The 21,423-nt window shown below is 41.9% G+C and overlaps 1 protein-coding gene across 6 annotated transcripts in view; it reads right to left on the bottom strand.

Annotated features, from left to right (window-relative positions):
* The window catches only part of UVRAG (UV radiation resistance associated), a 111,749-nt gene that overhangs the window by 50,451 nt on the left and 39,875 nt on the right, over positions 1 to 21,423 (bottom strand). For all 6 annotated transcript variants that reach the window (XM_065071705.1, XM_065071792.1, XM_065071865.1 and 3 more), the window contains exons 7-12: positions 13,219 to 13,324; positions 10,822 to 10,948; positions 9,258 to 9,342; positions 8,722 to 8,809; positions 8,119 to 8,179; positions 5,003 to 5,168 (exon numbers count right to left, since the gene is read on the bottom strand). In XM_065071705.1, the coding sequence (XP_064927777.1) occupies positions 5,003 to 5,168; positions 8,119 to 8,179; positions 8,722 to 8,809; positions 9,258 to 9,342; positions 10,822 to 10,948; positions 13,219 to 13,324 (633 nt within the window). The remainder of the gene's footprint in view (positions 1 to 5,002; positions 5,169 to 8,118; positions 8,180 to 8,721; positions 8,810 to 9,257; positions 9,343 to 10,821; positions 10,949 to 13,218; positions 13,325 to 21,423) is intronic.

The raw sequence follows: 21,423 nt of genomic DNA, 5'->3' as shown, positions 1-21,423 counted from the left end.
TGCATTTCACTGGTACAGACACATGAGGGTACCAGAAATGTGATTAAACTCCAGTGAATGTTATTTTTCTTAAATGCGTATAGATAGTTCCATGCTGCCTAATGTCATTTGATTAAATGTGTGTTCTATTAAATATTCAAAAAGCGGGTTGTAGAAACATCCTGTGAAGTTTCCTTATAAAAAGCAGCAACTGAGCATAACTTCGAGTCAACAGAGACGCCAAAAGAATCCCAAAGAGATGGGGTAATGCGCTTTACTGTGGTGCCTTTAAAATTAACAAGGAGACTGATACGATTTCAAAAGATTCAGTAGCTTCCAGCCAGCAAAATGCAGACATTTAATTTGCGAGATGTTTAGTTTGTATCGGCATTGAAAGAAAAGAGCTGAGAATTATCTAAGAAAGACGACAACAGCAACAAAACCAACGCGGTCAATGGCACAAAGTACAACTCACCCCAGGCAAAATAATCCTCATTTTGCTCTAAACTGGAAGATATTCTTTATTTAAAAATCTAGGCGAAGACTAAGAGAAGCATTAAGCGCGGGGCTTGACAGATAGTGTCAGAATGTACCATAAATTGTTTAATTTCAGCTTTCTTACTATGTTTATGAGGATGTGATGAAGTGTGAGGTTTCAGTTCCACAAGAACACGTCAAAGGAATTTAGGTGGTTTATTCAACAACAAAGTTTGTTACTAGAGACAAAAACATGCTGCTGTCTTCAATTGTTCAAATTTGGGAGTTATATAATCCATCATTTGCTTTCAAATCTTTTAGATTCAGAACTTTTGAGGTTTCAGAACTTTTCTCTCTACAGATTTGATGTAGTCTGGAGGTGCTGAAATGCACCATTGAATAAGTGCCTTAATGGGATACTTAGTGAAAATTATACTCTGGCCTTCGCTTTGTGGTTCAGAAAGTCATAAAAGCAGATTTATGGGAGAAAACTTACAGCCTTTTAGCAGCATCACAACTATTTTATGGAATGCAGGAAGAGAACAGCCATTGAATAGATTATAAGTAATAATATCTCTACCATTACAAAGTTGACCATATATTAAACACCACTGGCCATTATTCTATGCATCATTTTACCTTCAGTAATGCGGCCAGATAAGTGCCACATTCTCACCACAGCCTCCTATAATAACTGAAGCAGACAAAATTGCATAGTCCTACAAAAGCCTTGAGATTTAAGTGACCAGGATCATCCAACTAAACAAACCTGAAGCAGATAAAGTATTTCCCAAGCTTTCTGAAAGCTCTCAACATATTTAACCAGCTTCTTATAAGGGCTTTAAAAAGCTGGTAAAGAAACGTGAAAGTGAAGTAACACATTTATGCAGTATAACATTAAAAACAAACGTGTACTTATTAAATTGCTTTCAGGTGAAAACATCAACTATTCCCCCAAAGCGCAATGTTTATAAACTCTTCATATGGATCTCAGGGCAACCCTACAGTTCAAAAAACACCCCAAAAACTACAAAGCCAAGTAAAATGTTTAACCTAGTCAAAAATCATGATGTTATGTGTTAAAATAAAGACTGTGTATAGAGAAAGTCTCATAGTAATTACCCAACAGTTTATATTGGAGTTTGAAAGCTGCTAAAGGACAGGTCATTGAAATCAAGAGATTTAATAATGCCTGCTAATTGCTACGTGCAATTCAGTCAGGAGCAGGTGAGAAACATGAGCTATTAGTTCAGAAAGAAAACTGCAAGTTAAGACATTTGAGGTTTTCTATAGCAACCAAAGCCCTTTGAGAGGCGGTAGGATTGACTTTGCAATAGCTGGGAAGAGAATATCTCAGGCAGGAGCTAATCCTGAAAAAATCTCACTGAACACAGGTAAACGGCCCAACAGGGATTCATCTACTTAGTGAAACTTTCTCCATTTCAGAAACCTATTGTGAAATAAAGTATTAAGTCATGAGGGTTTGGACGGCCGTGGCTTGAAGGGCTAAACCTTCCAATCTGTCTCAGACAACAGGAAATTGGTTTAATCTTTATACAACCCACACAGGCAGCTCTACAGCTCAGAAATCTGTTTTCCAGATATAAATGTTCTAGTTTGCTGCTCTTCTGAAATGGATGCGCAGCTAAACTGAGGGAGTGCGGTCTGGATGAGCGGGGAGTGAGGTGACTGTGAACTGGCTGAAGGGAAGAAGCCAGAGAGTCGTGGTCAATGGGGCAGAGTCCAGTTGAGGCCTGGATCTAGTGCAGTGCCTCAGGGGCAGTGCTGGGGCCGCTGTTATTCAATATATTCATCAATGACTTGGACGAGGGAATAGAGTGACTGTCAGCAACTTTGCTGGTGACACCAAGCTGGGAGGAGTGGCTGACACGCCAGAGGCTGTGCTGCCATCAGAGACCTGGACAGGCTGGAGAGTTGGGCGGGGAGAAATGTAATGAACTAGAACAAGGGCAAGTGTAGAGTCTTGAATCTGGGCAGAAACAACCCCAGGTTCCAGTATAAGTTGGGGAACAGGCTATTAGATAGTAGTGTAGGGGAAAGGGACCTGGGGGTCCTGGTGGACAGCAGGGTGACCATGAGCCAGCACTGGGCCCTTGTGGCCAGGAAGGCCAATGGTACCTGGGGTGGATGAGAAGGGGGTGGTCGGTAGGTCAGAGAGGTTCTCCTGCCCCTCTGCTCTGCCCTGGGGAGACCACACCTGGAATATTGTGTCCAGTTGTGGCCCCTCAGTTCCAGCAGGACAGGGAACTGCTGGAGAGAGTCCAGCGCAGCCACCAAGATGCTGAAGGGAGTGGAGCATCTCCCGTGTGAGGAAAGGCTGAGGGAGCTGGGGCTCTGGAGCTGGACAAGAGGAGACTGAGGAGCAACTCATTCATGTTTACAAATATATGAAGGGTGAGTGTCAGGACGATGGAGCCAGGCCCTTCTCAGTGACAACCAATGATAGGACAAGGGATAATGGGTTCAAACTGGAACACAAAAGTTTTCCACTTAAATTTGAGAAGAAGCTTCTTCTCAGTGAGGGTGTCAGAGCCTGGCCCAGGCTGCCCAGGGAGGTTGTGGAGTCTCCTTCTCTGCAGACATTCCAACCCGCCTGGACACCTTCCTGTGTAACCTCATCTGGGTGTTCCTGCTCCATGGGGGGATTGCACTGGATGAGCTTTCCAGGTCCCTTCCAACCCCTCACATTCTGGGATTCTGTGAAGGTGTGTGATCATACGCTGAGAGAGCTAAAGTGAAGCAAAACAGATTAATGTTCTATTAAGCTACCCAGGATGTGTTTGGACAAGTTATTAAAATGGTATCAAAATTAATTTGTGAGACATAATTATCTCTAGTCATATTTTTTTGTGTCTAAACAGGAAGATCTCAGTGAGTTTAAATCTCAAGGCGAGTTACTTCTGCTGTACCACCATGCGTCACTGAGCTTCACAAAGAAATCAGACACTTCCAAGCATCCCAATCCTCTCTCTTATGCACAATAAGCCACTTACATCTTGATATGGACTATCAGGAATTAGTCTTAAAATATTGTGATAAAAATTCTCACATCTAATCAGTGTTTCGGTCCTTTGAATCCTTCGGTTGCAGGCTACAAAGTGAAGCTTAACCAATAACTACCACTGTTATCATATTAGCACAGACAGGTGCAAAGACACTGGGGAAATAGGCAAAATTCAGGAGAAGGAATTCTGGAAGTGGATTTAAGGCCAGCAAAAGAGTTTCTTAGTAGCACAGCAACAATAGTGTAGCTACACATTGAAAGATGATGATTACAGACCAAATGAAAAAATCTTCATTGAATATTAAGTTGATTTATAATAGGTAATAGTGTTATAGTGCTCTTCTTCTGTTGGTTAAAATCCTCTGCATTAAAAAAAAGATATTTTCTCAAGTTTATCAATGAGTAACCCCTCAGGGAAGCTACACTCACTATCTGCAGTGATACAGGGAACTGACAATTAACTAACTAAAACTTAAAGAACTAACCCTACCACACATCACTAAAGACACTTAGAGAGCTAACCCTTTAACCCACATCACTATTGCCCAGCCTTGCTTAGCTCTGTGTAACTTAATGTACGAGAAACAGGACTTCACTGACGCCTTGCAAATATAATAATCCTTGGGTGCATCCTTGGGTGAACTAGATAACAGAAACTTGGGCACAGGCCAGGAGATACGCCAGTTTTAACCAGCTCATCAGTCTGAGACCCAACCAACTCATCACACTGGACCAAAGGTGACCGTGTACAGAGAAAGAGGACCCGGGTTCACTATCACTGCGCAGCTGCAACCAGGAGGAGCTGGAGGTGGAGACTATGGAAATGGTCTCCCGGAACTCACTGTAATATGAACGGCCTTCCCAGGGACAGGTTATGAATATGTATAGGCGTTCCTAAAACTTTCATAAATATGTAACACTTTACTGCATTTAACCAAGCTCACAGCTACTGTAATTTTACACACGTATTAGGTGAAACGATTCCCCGTGTGTCCAGCGTCATAAATAAATACATACCTTCCTTATAACCTCAAGGGTTGTAAGGTCATTCCACACCTCAGCAGTTTATTCCCATAGTCAGTAGCAAAACACAAAAGGCAAATTTTCCTATAGCAGCCAAAACTTACCTATAAGACACACTATCTAAGTATTTCTAGCATTATTAGAAGCCATATCGATAGTATATGTGTGCCAATGGACGCAGAATGACAAAGCTGATCTGTGTAAGACCACAGATTTCCAACATGAGAAACTCCAACGACTGTCCCACAGCTACTGAAAAGCAGCAGAAAATAACTTTAAACTCAGTGTCGCTTCAGACTACCCGAAACTGTCCAAGGGCTGGTTTGTCTGTGGTTTTTGTTTCGTTTTAGTTTTGTGTTTGTTTTTTGGGGGGGTTTTGTTGTTTTTTAGGGTGTTTTTTTTTCAGTTCTGGTTTGTTTTGGGTTTTGCTGTTGGTTTTTTGTTTTTCCATTGACTTGTTTTGAAGAAAGTACATAAGCATATTTCCAACATACTTACTCTCGCTCTTTCTCCGTCAGTTTGTCGTTGATATTGTCTTTGATCGTAGAGCGGGAGCCCTTGTGAATTATCGGATACCTGAGTGGCACTTGTAAGAAGTAGGAGATCATGGAAACCAAGTGAGCAGTGTAGCCCAGGGCAACGGCGATGCTTCCGTCATCTTTTGCTGTCAATAACAAAAACATTTCATTATTGAATCAATTAGATCTCACTGCAAGCTCAGCACAAGTTCATCTTTATTGCTTATAGAATGATATATTTAATGAAGCTATCAGAGGTTAAGTCTGAAACAACTTTAGGCTGCTTCACAATTATTCATTCCAGTATAAGTTGGGGAATGACGTATTAGAGAGCAGCATAGGGGAAAGGGACCTGGGGGTCCTGGGGACAGCAGGATGAGCATGAGCCAGCACTGGGCCCTTGTGGCCAGGAAGGCCAATGGTACCTGGGGTGGGTTAGAAGGGGGTGGTCAGTAGGTCAGAGAGGTTCTCCTGCCCCTCTGCTCTGCCCTGGGGAGACCACACCTGGAATATTGTGTCCAGTTGTGGCCCCTCAGTTCCAGCAGCACAGGGAACTGCTGGAGAGAGTCCAGCGCAGCCACCAAGATGCTGAAGGGAGTGGAGCATCTCCCATGTGAGGAAAGGCTGAGGGAGCTGGGGCTCTGGAGCTGGACAAGAGGACACTGAGGGGGGACTCATTAATGTTTACAGAACTATAAAGGGTGAGTGTCAGGAGGATGGAGCCAGGCTCTTCTCGGTGACAACCAATGATAGGACAAGGGGCAATGGGTACAAACTGGAACACAAAAGGTTCCACTTAAATATGAGAAGAAACTTGTTCCTGGTGAGGGTGGCAGAGCCTGGCCCAGGCTGCCCAGGGAGGTTGTGGAGTCTCCTTCTGTGCAGACATTCCAACCCGCCTGGACACCTTCCTGTGTAACCTCATCTGGGTGTTCCTGCTCCATGGGGGGATTGCACTGGATGAGCTTTCCAGGTCCCTTCCAACCCCCAACATTCTGGGATTCTGTGATTCTGTGTACTGTAAAATGGGTGACGGCTCATTCTCCTTCCAATTTTACACTTTCTAAGCTAAAAGTTACTCTTCCCAACATTTGGCTCTGTGGGGGGAGGGTAAAGAGATGGGAAAAGCGAAACAAAATTCCCAAGACAAAATTAAAGCCTTAAAACTTTCTGCATTTCTGAGTGGGGTCAGGGAAAAGCTGCATTCCTCCCTAACTTTTATTCATGAGTGAGATCAGTTGGAGAGGCACCGACCCCAGGGTATGAACTCTGTTCTCTGCCAACAACTGGAAGAACTTAAATTAACCCAGTGTTTTAAAGTATCATTTTCAATTTGATATTTAAGGTTTCAACCTTAAAGCTTCACCTGCCGGGAATACACAGAGGTCTTGTGATTGAAATTACATCATTTAGCCATGTAAGGGCTTCTTCCTTTTTATTTTGCTCAATTTTTCTTCTTTGTAAGTGAACACACCAATAAAAACAAGATGACAGAGCCATCTCTTCTGAAGCACAAGGGAGTCCCAGGAGATCAACTAAACCCAGAAATCCTATAATGATGCTCAGTCACAGCTATGAAATCATGCTGCGCTCTATAAAACAAGACATGATACATGGATTTTAAAGTTACACCCCTTTCAAAAAGGGTTTTGTAGAAAAGTGTCCAACACTTGCAGCAAAACTGGCTTTTTAGGGCGTAAAACTTTTTTGATGCTTCAGATTCTTGATATTTTAAAACATACTTGTATCTACTAAGGGTTTGAATTAGGATACAAGTCAGACATTTGGTTTTCAAACTGCATGTTTCACTAAGTTGAATGCTTGTACTTCTTCCTCCTAATACAATATTTCTAGAGACTTTGATAAAGAATTAGTATCTTTTTTTTAAGGAACTAATACCAATAAACTGAAAATGGACCAAGACATGCACACGACTGATTTCTCAAGAATTACCAAACTGAGCTCATTACCCCATTTAGTGCAACCAGGAAAACAAAGCAACAGACTGATTTTTGCCATAATGACAAATTAATTATAAGGATCATCCCGCCATTATTCTAGCATCCAATATATGTGTTATTAGCACATATTAATACCTATGGGATGGCTTTAAAGAATTAAGACAACGGATTGAGGTTTTTGCCCTTGCGGAGTGAACAAGGAGTGAGCAATTCTCAAGAGGATTTTAATGAAGATCCGTAGATTAATGTATGCAGTTACCCGTACAACTGTTATACAGACAGGCATATTATATACCTGCTTCTGTAACAGGATGACTGTAGAGAGTCAAAGTAGGAGCTGACTTGTAAAATACTCCATACTGTCAGGAAGCTTTAAAACCTTATTTATGCAAGATATTTACTTGGCGAGTTCAACAGCAGCTACAGCAAACTGAGTGGGGATTCGTGCACGTTGCCCCATCACGATTTATTGACTGCAAGGAATGGAATTTTAGGTCATACACAAGTATTTGCCAGGATTTCTAAAGCACCTTTGGAATTGTGTAGTCCCAGCCCACTGCTCAGAGCGGGATCAGCGGCAGCAGATTGACCCGGAGTGTGTCCAGTTGGGTTCTGAGCATCCCCAAGGATGGAGACTCCACAGCCTCTCTGGGTCACCTCCTTCAGTATTACAGTATTGAGTCTTAGAATACAGAGGTAGTTTTCTAAGAATCAACAGTAACTTCCTTTGTACTAACTAAGCAGGAATAAATAATGCACCATTTTCATAAAATCATAGATACCAGGTTGGAAGGGACCTCAAGGATCATTTGGTCCAACATTTCTTGGCAAAAAGCACAGTCTAGACATCTTAAAAGTGTCCAATGTTGGGGAATCCACCACTTCCCTGGGGACATTATTCCAATGGTTGATTGTTCTCATAGTGAAAAATCTCCCTTTTGTGTTCAGTCAGAACCTCCCCAAGAGTAACTTGCACCCATTACCCTTCACCTTTTCCATGTGACTCCTTTTCTTCTAGTCTAGACCTTTCGGGACAGAAATTTGGATCCTAAGCCATTGCTATCAAGTTTACTTAATTGTATGAAGTTTAGAAGCTGTGTCAACTGTAACAACTAAATTAAGAATATCCAGCTACCTTGAAAGTCTTCAGAATTAGGAAGCTTGACTCCACAAACAAAGTAATCCTTTTGATCATTCTGCAAGTTTAAAATCAACAATGGAAAGTGAGAATGGAACAATAATAGAAAACAGAAAGCCACACAAAATCTGATCACAACGAAGCATTCAATGACATCCAGAGCAACTTTGACATGGCGCTTAAGTTCACATTTCATGTAATTTGGAAATCAATACAACTTTTTTAAAGAAGGAAGAATGTCATCTTAATCAATTGATTAAATAAAAGGTTTTGGAGCTTGATATTTCGACATTGGTTTATGTGCACTTTGTTAAAGTTCAGCTAGCCTACTGTCATGGTTACTTTATATAATTGTAAACAAAATGGAAAGTATTCATTAAATTATGGCTACTTTTATAGTGGAGACTATTTGAGAGATGCTGGCCTAAGTCCTCGCCCCATGAGGTTTGAAATCTAAGGATCAAATCCAAGAAAAAGCTGACAAAACAGCATGAAAGAAAAACAAGTTTCATCATAAATAAAACATGATGTTTGTTCAAAGTGTAATAAGTAAGAAGTTCATTTCCCATCAAGCAGATTTTTAGAATGCTGCAAACATACCAGATCAATAGGGTAGATATAGGATAGCTCCGACAGCAACTGCTTGCATCGAATGGTCTGCTGGGCATTTGTCTTCAAAAACAGTTCTCTTTGGGGAAAGAGATCCCAAAATCATTAGTTTCTTAAAAGCTTTAAGTAAAGACATCAAGCTATCGTATCTGGAAGCATCTTCCTAAGTACCACCTCCTCTCCCATAAAAAACTGGGTGACTCCACAAAGATAACTACAGAAGACAAAGCTAACTTTCCATTTTCCCCTGTAACTCATATGATAGGCACATTTTCACTATGACAAATATTACACTAAAAAAGACCTGAAAGCCCAATCATACTCTACAAATGCATCTCTCCTCTTCTCTTCTAGTCATACCACTGTAAATTATTACTTTAGACATCTACAAAGTGTAGCAGTGATGTCTTAACAGAAGTTTTGGGGTGACATTTAGAACAATTTGGTGCCCTGAGCCCCACTTCAAATGTCCTACTCTCATGCCTGTATTCCCTTTCCAATTGCAGAAAATATATAACTCTTTTTACCTCTTAGCAGTGCATTCCTTTCTTAATTCATGCAGCGATTCGTTATGCTCTTGAAGCTTCTGGTATTCACTCTCAAATGCATTTTCTAAATGACATGAGGAATCAGAAAAAAATTAGTATCAAGCATTTTCTTAGTTATTTTAAGTTTTAACAGTAGGTACTGACAAAAATGTTGGCAATAATCCTTCATTTTCTCTTAGATGCTTGTTTTCCATGTTTTATTGCCAAAGTGGGGAACGACAGTGCAGGAGGAGCACAAGTCTTCATGCACCATAAACCATTCACCAGCCAAACACAACCAACAAAACCTCATTTTCCTTTAACCTCTGTCCCCGTCATGTCCTCAGTAACATAGTAATTCAGTTAAGTCACCTCAGTGCTTGCACAGCTAGAACTAAATGGCAAAAACCTTAATTCTTAGTAGTAACTATTTTAGACTCAACTAGATTCAAAAGTCCCACAACAACATCAAAGATCCTTGTAGCTTGGTCACTGGTGAGCTCCAAAGAGACCATGACACAGTATTTTACTAAAGAACAAAACAAGAGTGTATCCAAACCAGCGTGGTCAGCAGGACAAGGGCAGTGATCCTTCCCCTGTACTCTGCATTGGGGAGGCCACACCTGGAGTATTGTGTTCAGTTCTGGGCCCCTCAGCTCAGGAAAGAGATTGAAGTGCTGGAGCGGGTCCAGAGAAGAGCAACAAGACTGGGGAAGGGACTTGAGCACAAGCCCTATGGGGAGAGGCTGAGGGAGCTGGGCTTGTTTAGTCTGGAGAAAAGGAGGCTTAGAGCTGAGCTCAGCACTCTCTAGAACTACCTGAAGGGCAGTTCTAGCCAGGTGGGGATTGGGCTCTTCTCCCAGGCAGTCAGCAATAGGACAAGGGGCCATGGGCTTCAACTCTGCCAGGGGAAATTGAGGCTGGAGATGAGAAAGCAATTCTTTGCAGAGAGAGTGGTCAGGCATTGGAATGGCTGCCCAGGGAGGTGCTGGACTCACCGGCCCTGGAGGTTTTTAAACTGAGATTGGACATGGCACTTAGTGCCATGATCTAGTCAATGGACTGGAGTTGGACCAAGGGTTGAACTTGATGATCTCGGAGGTCTTTTCCAACGCAGTCCATTCTGTGAACACTTTCCCAGTAAAACAAAATACTGAGAAGACTGATCACTTCACCCTTCACTTACGTAATTAGCTATTAAGAGAGATTTTTGTCTTTTAACACTTAAATGGGATCCCAGTCACAGGTACAATAACATCCCTCGTGACATTAAAATGTGCCTGCGTCAAGCCACTGTTTACTGCGTTACGGTACAGTTTTTCTGATTTTCTCATCCAATTTTAATTTAGCACAGATTTAAGGTCGCTTTAGAACGGTGTCGTGTTAAGAAGTTATCTAGAGACAGGATGCCAGAAACTGCTGACCAGAATTCAGCATAATGCAGACAGTGAAGACATCATATCTGGTTGCAAATTTCAGATAAAGACACAAGAACAAAACAACAACAGCACGTTCATTTTGGTCACCATGACCATAAGCTCGGCTACTACTCTTCTACACTTACCTCTGTCATGCAAAGTATTCTTTTCCTTATGTAACAAGGCTACTTCTTGACCAAGGGCCTTCTTCTGCCTCTCCAGTTCATTACGTAGCACCAGGATCTTCAGCTGTAAACATTCACTCTCCTTTTTCTATAGGAAGAAAAATGGTTTCATGTATAAATATATACATGGTTTTGTGCACACAGTTGTATAAAAGGGGTGATAGAAGCGGTGGGAAAAATCAGACTAGCGTATCCCAGACTAAAGGCTGAGCTCATGGATTACCACAGACAATAAATCATCAAAAACCCTAATTATTTTGCTGCTTTGGAAGGACAGAAGCTCAGCGGTGTCCCACAGTGCTGATGTATCTCCTGTCCTACGCTCAGCGACACAACCTGGGCCAGGGCAGGAATTAAGAGAGGAAGGAGAGGCGGGAAGAAGGTTTCGCGGGACAACTACACGGATACTAACAGGAGAGCGCTTGTAGCACGACGAGCGTTTGTCCCCTGGCAAAGGGTTCGGCAGCAGGAGTGAGGATGAGCAATGAGGAGTGTGTACCAAATTGAGGCAGAAAGCTGGAAATGTTGTTGGAAATGTCTGAGCTGTGCTATTAGATCCGATTCCCAGCTTCAGGGTGATGAGAAAAAGAAGGGATACAAAAAGGAAAGAACACGTAGTGGGGAGCAGATTGTGTCATTACACCCAGTTATATTGGAAGGATCCCTTCTTTAAAAGTTTTAGGATTTGTCCTGTCCCTACTCTAAATCTATTCCTGTGTTTAAAAAGAATCTGTCTGGGTTTTTCTTCTTTGGTGCATTGTCTCCACTACAACATTATGCTGCGATGTGCATAGTGAAGCAGAAATTTCTATTAGAATTGGTTTTTGTTCATTTGTTTCAAAGAAATTAGATCTACCACGTTTAATAGATCCTTATTGAAAATATCTGAATACAGATTCAAAATGAGAAAGAGAATTTACATCTCTTCAGCCCAATCAGACAGAGTTCAAAGCCTGAAGCTGAAGTCATCTACACCGTGAGCAAGTCTTGTGTAAATACCACCAGACGCTGTCGCTTCGTGTAACTCTGCCAAGCTTTCACTTCTCCAAGCAGTTAATGGAGATAATGTTACTTCAACACTGCTGCCTGAAAAAAATAAAGCCAGTTTTTGCTGAACTTTTCCTTCCACTCCGTATTTGTTTCAGTTACACGTGTACGCTCAGTCTGCTGCTTCACGATTGCAGCAGGAAACATGACTCAATGTTAAAGAATGAAACTACAGTTCACACAATTATAAACAGGAATGGAAACTCAACAGGAGTTTCCACTATTGAACAAAGGAAAAGAAAAATAGGGAATCATTTCCTTGTGCTATAGATCAAGGTTTCTAAGAAGTTGCATCGCATGTACGATCACTGTCGTTTTGGTGTTTAGTGTCCTTCATATAGTTTTGCTCACATATTTATAAAGAAAAAGCCTTTGCATGGAGGGACAAGGATACCCATTACTGAAAAAATGTGGTTCAAAACCTTTCAACAGACAAGATACCAGCAGAAGGCAAAGAAGCTCTGGGCTGGGGTCACTCCCAGGAGAATGGGGTCGACTCCTATCAACGGAGTTGACTTTGCTTCTTTATCGACAACACAACCCCGTAATGAGAGCAGGTAAACGAACTCCCATTTTATCAAACTCTTAAACCAGTTTGAGTCTTCTGGAAACTCTCAACCCATAATCTACCTTACAACAACAAAGTAACTTCACAGGTTTGCTTTGTCCTGCACAAGGCACCAAGTACATGCCAGTGAGTACCAACGTAATAAAATCACCACAAGCCACTTTCTAATGTGAACTCAGTGCTTTGGAGAGAGCTCAGCCTTTCTGGGCAGAAATTAGGAGTTAATGTCAATACACTTTTTTGGAAAGGGGAAGAGAACGGGCAAAAGAAACTGTCAAAAGCTATTGCAAGATCTAATACAATTCCTGCTTAAAATGAATGTGTCAATTGAGTGACAGCTTTTGCATGAATTCTATTCGCCCAAAGGGAGCAGGGTGCAAGAAAATATAGGCAGTAGACTCACCTCACTCTAAATCCATCACAGGTTCCTGCCAAGATTTATCTAAATCATTAACAGTTTGGTTTTCCTGTTAAACTCTTTCATGGACTGGACAATGTTTATGCTTTTATAGTACAAAAGCAATTATACAAAATAAAGGTAAAAACAGGATACGCAATCTATCAATCCGAGTAACGCGCATAAATCTAAAACCTATTACATGACACTTCTCAGATGAGTTCCCATTATGATTGACAGGTTTAAATAAAGATGAAGTGTTAACAAAACAAGCGTATGGCCAACACACACCAGCCAGGTGCTTCAGCAAGCCTGCAGGATACGGTTTTAAATAATCAGAACGTACCAGTTCGTTGCTTGTAGATGTACATCTCAGCTTTTCTTCAATCTCCCTTCCTATCTTCTGAACAGTTACCTGAGTCTGTTTAATTGCACACTGGGCTCTGTGAAGCCTGTAAGGAGAAGTTACAATTGTAGTAAATGTTCCCCACACACCTCCTAATGATGAATGTACCAGTCGTCTCAAAAGCAGCAGCAGTAATATGAGTTCGGACTGTCAGCTTCTATTTTGAAATAAAAAATTAGAAGAATCACAACTTGCATAGTTTATAAATGAGTATCCAAAGCAAACGGGGATTCTCTCAATTCGATCAAGTGCCAAGTGTCCTTTTTATTTGTTAAATTCAATAGATGGCGATAAGGCAAAGCTGTAGGTGAGAGAACCGGTAGTTATAGGGATCTCATGGAACAATTAAGTTATAACACAACGTTAAGACAGATACACACACAACAGTTACTATGAGCTTTGTGAACACACAAAAATCCAAGTATCCTTTAGATAGCACACAGCTACCCAGGCCAAGAGCACAAACCACCCTTTACCATCTCCAAATATGCTACAGGCCCTTCTGTAACAACAATATGAGTTTCTTGACTCAATCAGAAGCGTGAAAAGTTGCTGATGGTATTTCTCTGATCATTAGTCCTGGCTTCAGGGTGAAGAGGGAAACCTGATTATTTGGCATGTTTACTGAGGAAATAACGTGCAGCAGAAAGCAATGGCAAAGCCAGGTCTAAGAGAAACGTGATGTTTTTCTTCGAAAGAATTAAGATGCAGTGGAAATTAACGTCTTGATTAAATCAAATGAGAGTTGGCCTGAAGACAGATCATGTATTTAAGTCATGCAAACCCAGGCTGACTTTTCCCATTCACAGGTTGGCTATGAAGGGTTTCTCCTTTATTCTTCAGACAGCTGTGCTCCTGGGATAAGCACTTAACTAAGCTCTAGTCAGAACATGGTCAGATAATCTACCATAATAGAATAAAAAGTTTAAAAAAAGAGTGTTTTGCCAGTTAAACATAACCAAGAGGCCAAAATTAAGCATTCCTATAAAAGAGGCAGAGATTTTTAATTTTACTAAAGCAAGGCTATGAGTTTGCTGCGAGCCAAGGACCAAAGCACTGGAGCACATAGAGGAGGCGGCTCAGCTCCTTCCTTTTACATTCTCTAATCTCTTCCAGATTTCTACGCAACTGAGGCATTGCTATTTAAAGGTTTTTGGCTAATACTTTTTAATGGCCTGCATGTTTTTAATGGGCTGCAGGCAGCTAGACCAAGACAACCAGGCTACATACATACTTTGGGTATGAGTAACACCAAAGTATTAATCCTCCTCGCACCATCTCATCCCAACAGCATCCGTGATAGTTTAGTTTATTCAGCATAAGGATGGCACCTAAACCACCCAAACTCTACAAACAAAAGCAAGGAGAGGAGATTATACATGAACAAGCAGCGCTAATAATATTAAACAATTCACTAACTCACTATGATTTAGGACTTTCACATTCTACACATTTTAAGTGACTGAACTTAAAGACACCTTTAGTTCCTTCGTCCCACTGTTTCTCCTAAACGACACACTAATACATTTTTGGTTTCTATGATACTGATTCCATTTGGTTTCTTTAGAGCTTCTCATAGCATACACAGCCCACGAGCCTTTTAGGGGTAGCTGTACCCTATTTAATGCCACGTCAAGCAGCACGGGGCTGATAAAGGGTGCTGAGAGCAACTGGTCTCACCCAAGGGCTCAGTTTCATGTCCCTAATGGAGCACCGAGACCTCCTGGAAACACTTATTTCCTTGTGGGAATCACTACTTACACCTCCCACCTTTCCAAATATATCTTGAGGCTGTTGGCTCCGTAATATCTGGTTCCGCGGGTCAAAGCCAAGGTTTGCTGACCATCCCAAACCTCATTCAGAGCTCTGCAGGGGCTCAGTTTCCGACTTCAACAGTTTCCAGCCTGTCCCTTTCCAAAAGCCTGGAACATTTTCTTTCCAGACACAAGAAAGGTCTTGCCCAAAGCTAAAACTTATAGGTAAAGAGTAATAACTAAGTGCCATTTCCCTCTTCTCTCCTCTTCATGTAATTTTATACTGGAAGAACATTCTTGATTTAGTCTGTTGGGGGATTAAGAAAGAAGTTCTACAAGTCTTCACGTCACACCATGTAGGAGGCAAAATCTGACTGCTGAAAGTGCTTTGCTTATTGAAAGAGTGTTTATGAAACTGATAAATTGTTAGAATGGTTATTTGCTATGTAAGTTCCTCACAGTGATTTGATCAATACTCAGCTAACAACCTGCAAATCTTGTAATAGCTTCAAGTTCTTCTGCCCACGCCCAAGTATAAGGAACAGACATTGACTGACTTCTGTAAAATACCTTAGAATGCTTCTTTAGATAGAGATTCGCCAAACTGAAGGTATATTCCTAACCTATAAAGACTGCAATACAGAATAAGTCAGTAACCAACCATGTTTTTAATAAGAAATGGTTTTCTTTTTAAGCCAAACATCATCCAGTCATTTCTTGCAATATAAAAAAACAAAACACTATGGTTAAACTTGGCTGCCTCAATGTCAAAAAGTGCCATTAACATGGAGCCAACCAGTATCAGCAAGTTTTCTTTCTTACAACCCCAGTACGTTCACCATTGTTCCAAGAACTTTAAAATGGTAACAGTAAGATCATGACCGCAACCGAAGTTGAGCTTTCCAAGACTAAAATGTTAGGGGCTTCATGTCACAAAAGCAGCAGCTATCAAAAGACATCTTTCTCCAGCCAAAAAGAGCCCCCACTTGCACCCACATGGAAATCTTTGGTCATCCAACAACGGGAATGCAAACTAAGCCATAAGAACAGGAGCATGGAAATTCTGCCCATCATTTCTGCATGCACAAATCAGACTTTGGTGGAGGCGATGATGATCGTCCCAATGAACGGAGATCAGCAAGTTGAGGCCATAAATCTAGAGGAAAATTTATATATAATGAATGGAGAGAAACTTCAACCCTAATTGACTGCATATTGTTTCCACTCCTAGACCGAATGCAAATTCAACACTACAGCCTAAAGTTAGCCCAAGTACAATCCAGCTTCGTCTAGTAATTGACAACGATGAGCCAACCGATGGCATAATCTATGCGCGACCAGCCAACACAGGATTCTTCTCAGATTATTCAAGAACTTCTTTCATTATTTCTTATTAAAATTAGCACTTGAAGAGCTAATTCAGGGCTTGAAGAGGCCACTGGCCTGCTACCAAATTTCCTTCAGCAGTCAGGAAAGCCAAGCCAGCTACAGCAGAAACTCAAACCCTTTTTAAAGAGATGGTTTAGCCAACAGTGTCGTCATCCCGCGTCTGCAGGCTGCTCTGGTGTCTCTACAGCAGCTCCCAGCCATTGTCAGCCAGCAGCAGAGCAATACAAACGTTAAATGTGAGAGATTTATTGCTGTTGCTCGGGGCCCCGAGAGCTGCGGTGCAATTGTCCAACATCAGGTGAGCCGCATGTTGCTGCCTGGGGAAGAACTGGAAAGCAAAGGAGACGTTAAAATCCCTCACCACCCCAAAAGAGTTTAGAGGTGGAGATCCACGAAGCTGTTGTTCTACTCACGTTCTCATATCACCTGCTTTTTGATGGGGACACTAAGAGGAAGCATTCCCTCTTCCTTTGGAAATTTAAAAAGACAGTGGCTTGGATACAAAAACATGAGCCATATAAGCTATGGCCAACAAAAGCTGCATTGCTAATCAATCTACAAAGAACCAACAGGCAAAATGGCAACATCTCTGCACTTACTAGTTCCCAATACTAGTTCTAAATACCCACTGTTTGGGGAGATTTCTTCAAGGCTTTTCAAGCCTGAAACAAAATTGTTTCCTTTTCTCCCCCAAAATCCACTAAAGTTACCAAGTTTTGGATTTCCTCACCATCACAGGATTTCTCTGCAACAACATCCTTGTCCTGGTCGCAAGATCAAGCACTTTTCCTGCCTTTCCCAAGACTGCACATCGCAGTGGCCCAAAAGAACCTGACTTTACAACTTGGGAATGTGCTGTAATGATACGTTCACTCATTTTCAGCTCGCAGTAGGTTTGAGGCAGTATTCAACAATTCAGTTAAAGCACTTTCCTTTAGGACACACTGCAGTATCCTGCAACTGAGATATCCCATTGGCCACGAAGCAGTCTAGTGATTTACTAGTTTATACAGCAAGTTCACTCCTGACTGTAATCTTTAAAACACTGAAAGCTGGAGTGTCATGACAGTTGTGCCTATTAAGCCAACATATGCTTATATTTACATTAATGAAAGAGTCCCAGCTTTATTAGACATTTGATACATGATTCTGTAGTTGTATCATACACTCCAAATATCTGTTTGCTTCTATCGCACACATCTGGATTTTTCATGTAGAGGATTTTAAGCCATAAATACATCAATTAATTACAGTCACATAATACAGCTACTTCTCACAAGAGAAATAAATGCCTATGGTCTCATTTGCCAGAACAACCTTAGTTTACAATGAGACTAAATTTAAACTGAGAATTACTAGCAGGGATTTAGAAAATAGAACAGAACAGTTCTGGCAATAAGCGAGATGGAGGATCTTGGAAGTAAAATACCCAAACCTGTTATTAAAGAAAAAAAAAATCCAAGACTTTCCCATTAAATGCAGAAAAAAATATGGAATGTACACTTTACTATATCAGTCCAGGAATTAGATTATAGAGAGTGCCAGCCAGCTATAGCATATTTTTTACACAGACCCTTAAACCATCATTTGCTACATCTGCTTTCCCACAAGAAAATGTTTTCTAATTTATAATCATATACTCCCTTTCCCAATTTCCTCGGAAACCTACACCTACAATTTGTCAAAAGCAGACGCAGGGTGAGAGAAGACAGTAGGGAGTAAGGAGAGAATCAAATGTAAGTCTGACTTGTTCATTTACAGCATTAAACCTCTACAAGAGCCAGTGCTGTGAGAAACTCAAACAAGACGGTGCTGCTGAAGCACAGACACTTTCCATCCTTCTTTCAAACAGTTTTGAACTGACTTACATGGGTAAGGCTCTAATTAAGTTTGCGAATAATCAGGTCCAGGTGGATACTGCAGCACTGGATGCTTTGAGCTATTTGTAAATGGAGAAGAAAACAAAAATATACACCTATCAGGCTGGTCTTCAGCATGAGGAACATTTAAAGGAGTTCACTAGTAGACAGATAACCAATGCACAGAGGGCATGAAAAAGAGAGGAGAGTCTTAATGTGAAGCACAATTTTTTTCCAGAATCACAGAATGTCAGGGATGGGAAGGGACCTGGAAAGCTCATCCAGTGCAATCCCCCCATGGAGCAGGAACACCCAGATGAGGTTACACAGGAAGGTGTCCAGGCGGGTTGGAATGTCTGCAGAGAAGGAGACTCCACAACCCCCCTGGGCAGCCTGGGCCAGGCTCTGCCACCCTCACCCCAAACAAGTTTCTTCTCAAATTTAAGTGGAACCTCCTGTGTTCCAGTTTGCACCCATTGCCCCTTGTCCTATCATTGGTTGTCACTGAGAAGATCCTGGTTCCATCCTCCTGACACTCACCCTTTAGATACCTGTCAACATGAATGAGGTAACCCCTCAGTCTCCTCTTGTCCAGCTCCAGAGCCCCAGCTCCCTCAGCCTTTCCTCACACGGGAGATGCTCCACTCCCTTCAGCATCTTGGTGGCTGCGCTGGACTCTCTCCAGCAGTTCCCTGTCCTGCTGGAACTGAGGGGCCACAACTGGACACAATATTCCAGGTGTGGTCTCCCCAGGGCAGAGCAGAGGGGCAGGAGAACCTCTCTGACCTACTGACCACCCCCTTCTCATCCACCCCAGGTACCATTGGCTTCCTGGCCACAAGGGCCCAGTGCTGGCTCATGGTCACCCTGCTGTCCCCAGGACCCCCAGGTCCCTTTCCCCTACACTGCTCTCTAAATGAAGTCACAAAACTCGAGATGTCTCCAGTCCTCTTATTGCAATTCACGGATTTGATTTCAGCATTGAGATGGATTTATGGCTTGATTTTTTTATTCAAAGAATAAAATGGCAAATAACAAAGGATGTTTCTTTTCATTCTTCGTACTCCTGCTTATCAATTTGTGACTACAGAAATCTTGTTGCCAGGATAACAGGTAAAAATCACATTCAAGACATTGTATATAGCAGAAAGGCAAATTCCCCCGCAAATCAAATTTTTGAAGGGCTTAAATATGTAAAGATGACTCCTATGAGAAGGACAGTGACAATAGTAGAATCCAACAGCCTTTTCTGACTTTTAATTTGCCCACAAATCTTAATCTAAGTTCCAGTTCTCACTCTGAGACAGTGAACAAGGCTAAGACTGGAGTTCTCCAAACAAGTGAAAAATGAAGATGCATAAGTTTGGAGTGAACGGGCTACAGGCTCCACCAAAACAAGGGAAACAACTGTTCTCAAATCGATTGTGTTCTTCCCATTGTAGTCCATGCAACTGATAAGGTGTTTGTGATAACTGAGCACAGGCCTTACCCACAGGAGGAGAAGCACCAGTTGATATTCAGGTGACTCCAATCAAAGTTTCCTTCCAAGGGAAGTGTCATTCTGCAGCTGAAGTAGAGAAGCGAGATCTCCCACCAAAGAGATGGTGGCAATGCTCCCAGGAGTCTTCTGCACATTCTCAGTCATAGGAACATCCCCCACCCTGCCTTGGTTTTAATTACTAAAGAGATTCGAGCATTCTTCCTCAATGCAAGATATTTAATCCATCCACAGCATCATTCCTACAGCCACATCTAGGACAAAGTCGTAACAAAATATAAGGAAAAGTCCCAGTGCCACTGGTGATAAAGTCCTTCTTCTTAAATGTTCTCAGGTATCTGTTAGAAAATTTAGTTAAGTGGTATGTTCTGTTTTTCATCAACTCTAATAAAGCCAGAAAATGGAGAAGGACTGGATTATGACTTCTGATCTAATTGGACATGCCTTCATCGATAGGGTCTTTTACATGCCGTCACAAATATAGCAGGACAAAGCTATTTTTGAAGTTCTGCACAGCTCTGGGTAATCTCTCTCCTAATCAGCGCTCTGAAATTGAATTTAAGAGCTAGGAACAAGCCTATCATGCTTACGTTAAAAACTTGCCACAGTAAGGATGTTTTATTCCACATGGCATATTAGGAAAGCTGACGATAAGAGCAGCAGCACAGGAAAACTACTAACCCTCCACTTAAATTAACATACAAAAAATATCCACCTCTCTCATGCTTCATGGACTGTTTCAATCTGCTCTGACCCACGCTGCTCTCTTCTAACAGATCTGGGCAAAAGTCAGGTTTGTAAATTGATTCTTCTGCTGACGGGTTAGTCTCAGTTTCCACAACACAAGTAAAATGCCCGGGAACAGATTAGTCCGAAAGTTTGACTCCATAGATCAAAATCCCCTAAAGAAACCTCTCAAAAAAATTCAGATCCCACTTTCCACCTCCGTCGCTGCTTCCCAGGAAGACAACACCCCACAATTCCAACCCACGTGGGTTTCAGGCCAAGAGACACACTTGTTTTACTGTTTTACTGTTCATCCATTGCAGGACTGCTTATTAAAGCATACAGAGGCACTCGAGAGGTCCGATTACAGTTCATAGTTATTTATTCTGGCCTTAGGCCACCTGGGTTTTCACGTCCACAGCCAAGGGGATGCCTGCCTTGTCTTGGCTGCCTGTGCGGTACGGAAAGCCAAGTCTTCCAGGTGGAAATCTTTCCTCGTTCGAAACATCAAGCCTGGCCATCGCAGGAGAACAACCACACTTATCACTAGCAAATGGAAGTTTTAGCAGAGAAACTGATTTAAGAGCACAAGTCAGGCTAAGAGGAATCCTGCTACCCATTTCACATTGGGATGGTGTATTTGCACATCCGCTGGGTGAGGGCGATGGCAGCAGGAGTAGTAACATCAGAAATTTGAAAGTCTGCAATGTGAGCCAGCAATCTGCTTGCTGAGATACTCACAGGAAAAGCCAGAACAAGGCACTGCAAGAGCACCAAATTATTGGTGGCAGCCTTTTCCTGCCACACATATGCTACCTTCTCATAGAATCATTTTGGTTGGAAAAGACCCTCCAGATCATCAAGTCCAACCATTAACCCATCCCTGGAACTACTCCATGTCCCTGAGAACCTCAGCTCC

The sequence above is a fragment of the Columba livia genome, chromosome 1 (assembly GCF_036013475.1).
Source record: "Columba livia isolate bColLiv1 breed racing homer chromosome 1, bColLiv1.pat.W.v2, whole genome shotgun sequence".
Taxonomy (NCBI): domain Eukaryota; kingdom Metazoa; phylum Chordata; class Aves; order Columbiformes; family Columbidae; genus Columba; species Columba livia.
The sequence above is the reverse complement of the archived record's forward strand: the minus strand, read 5'-3'. Positions and strand labels throughout refer to the sequence as shown.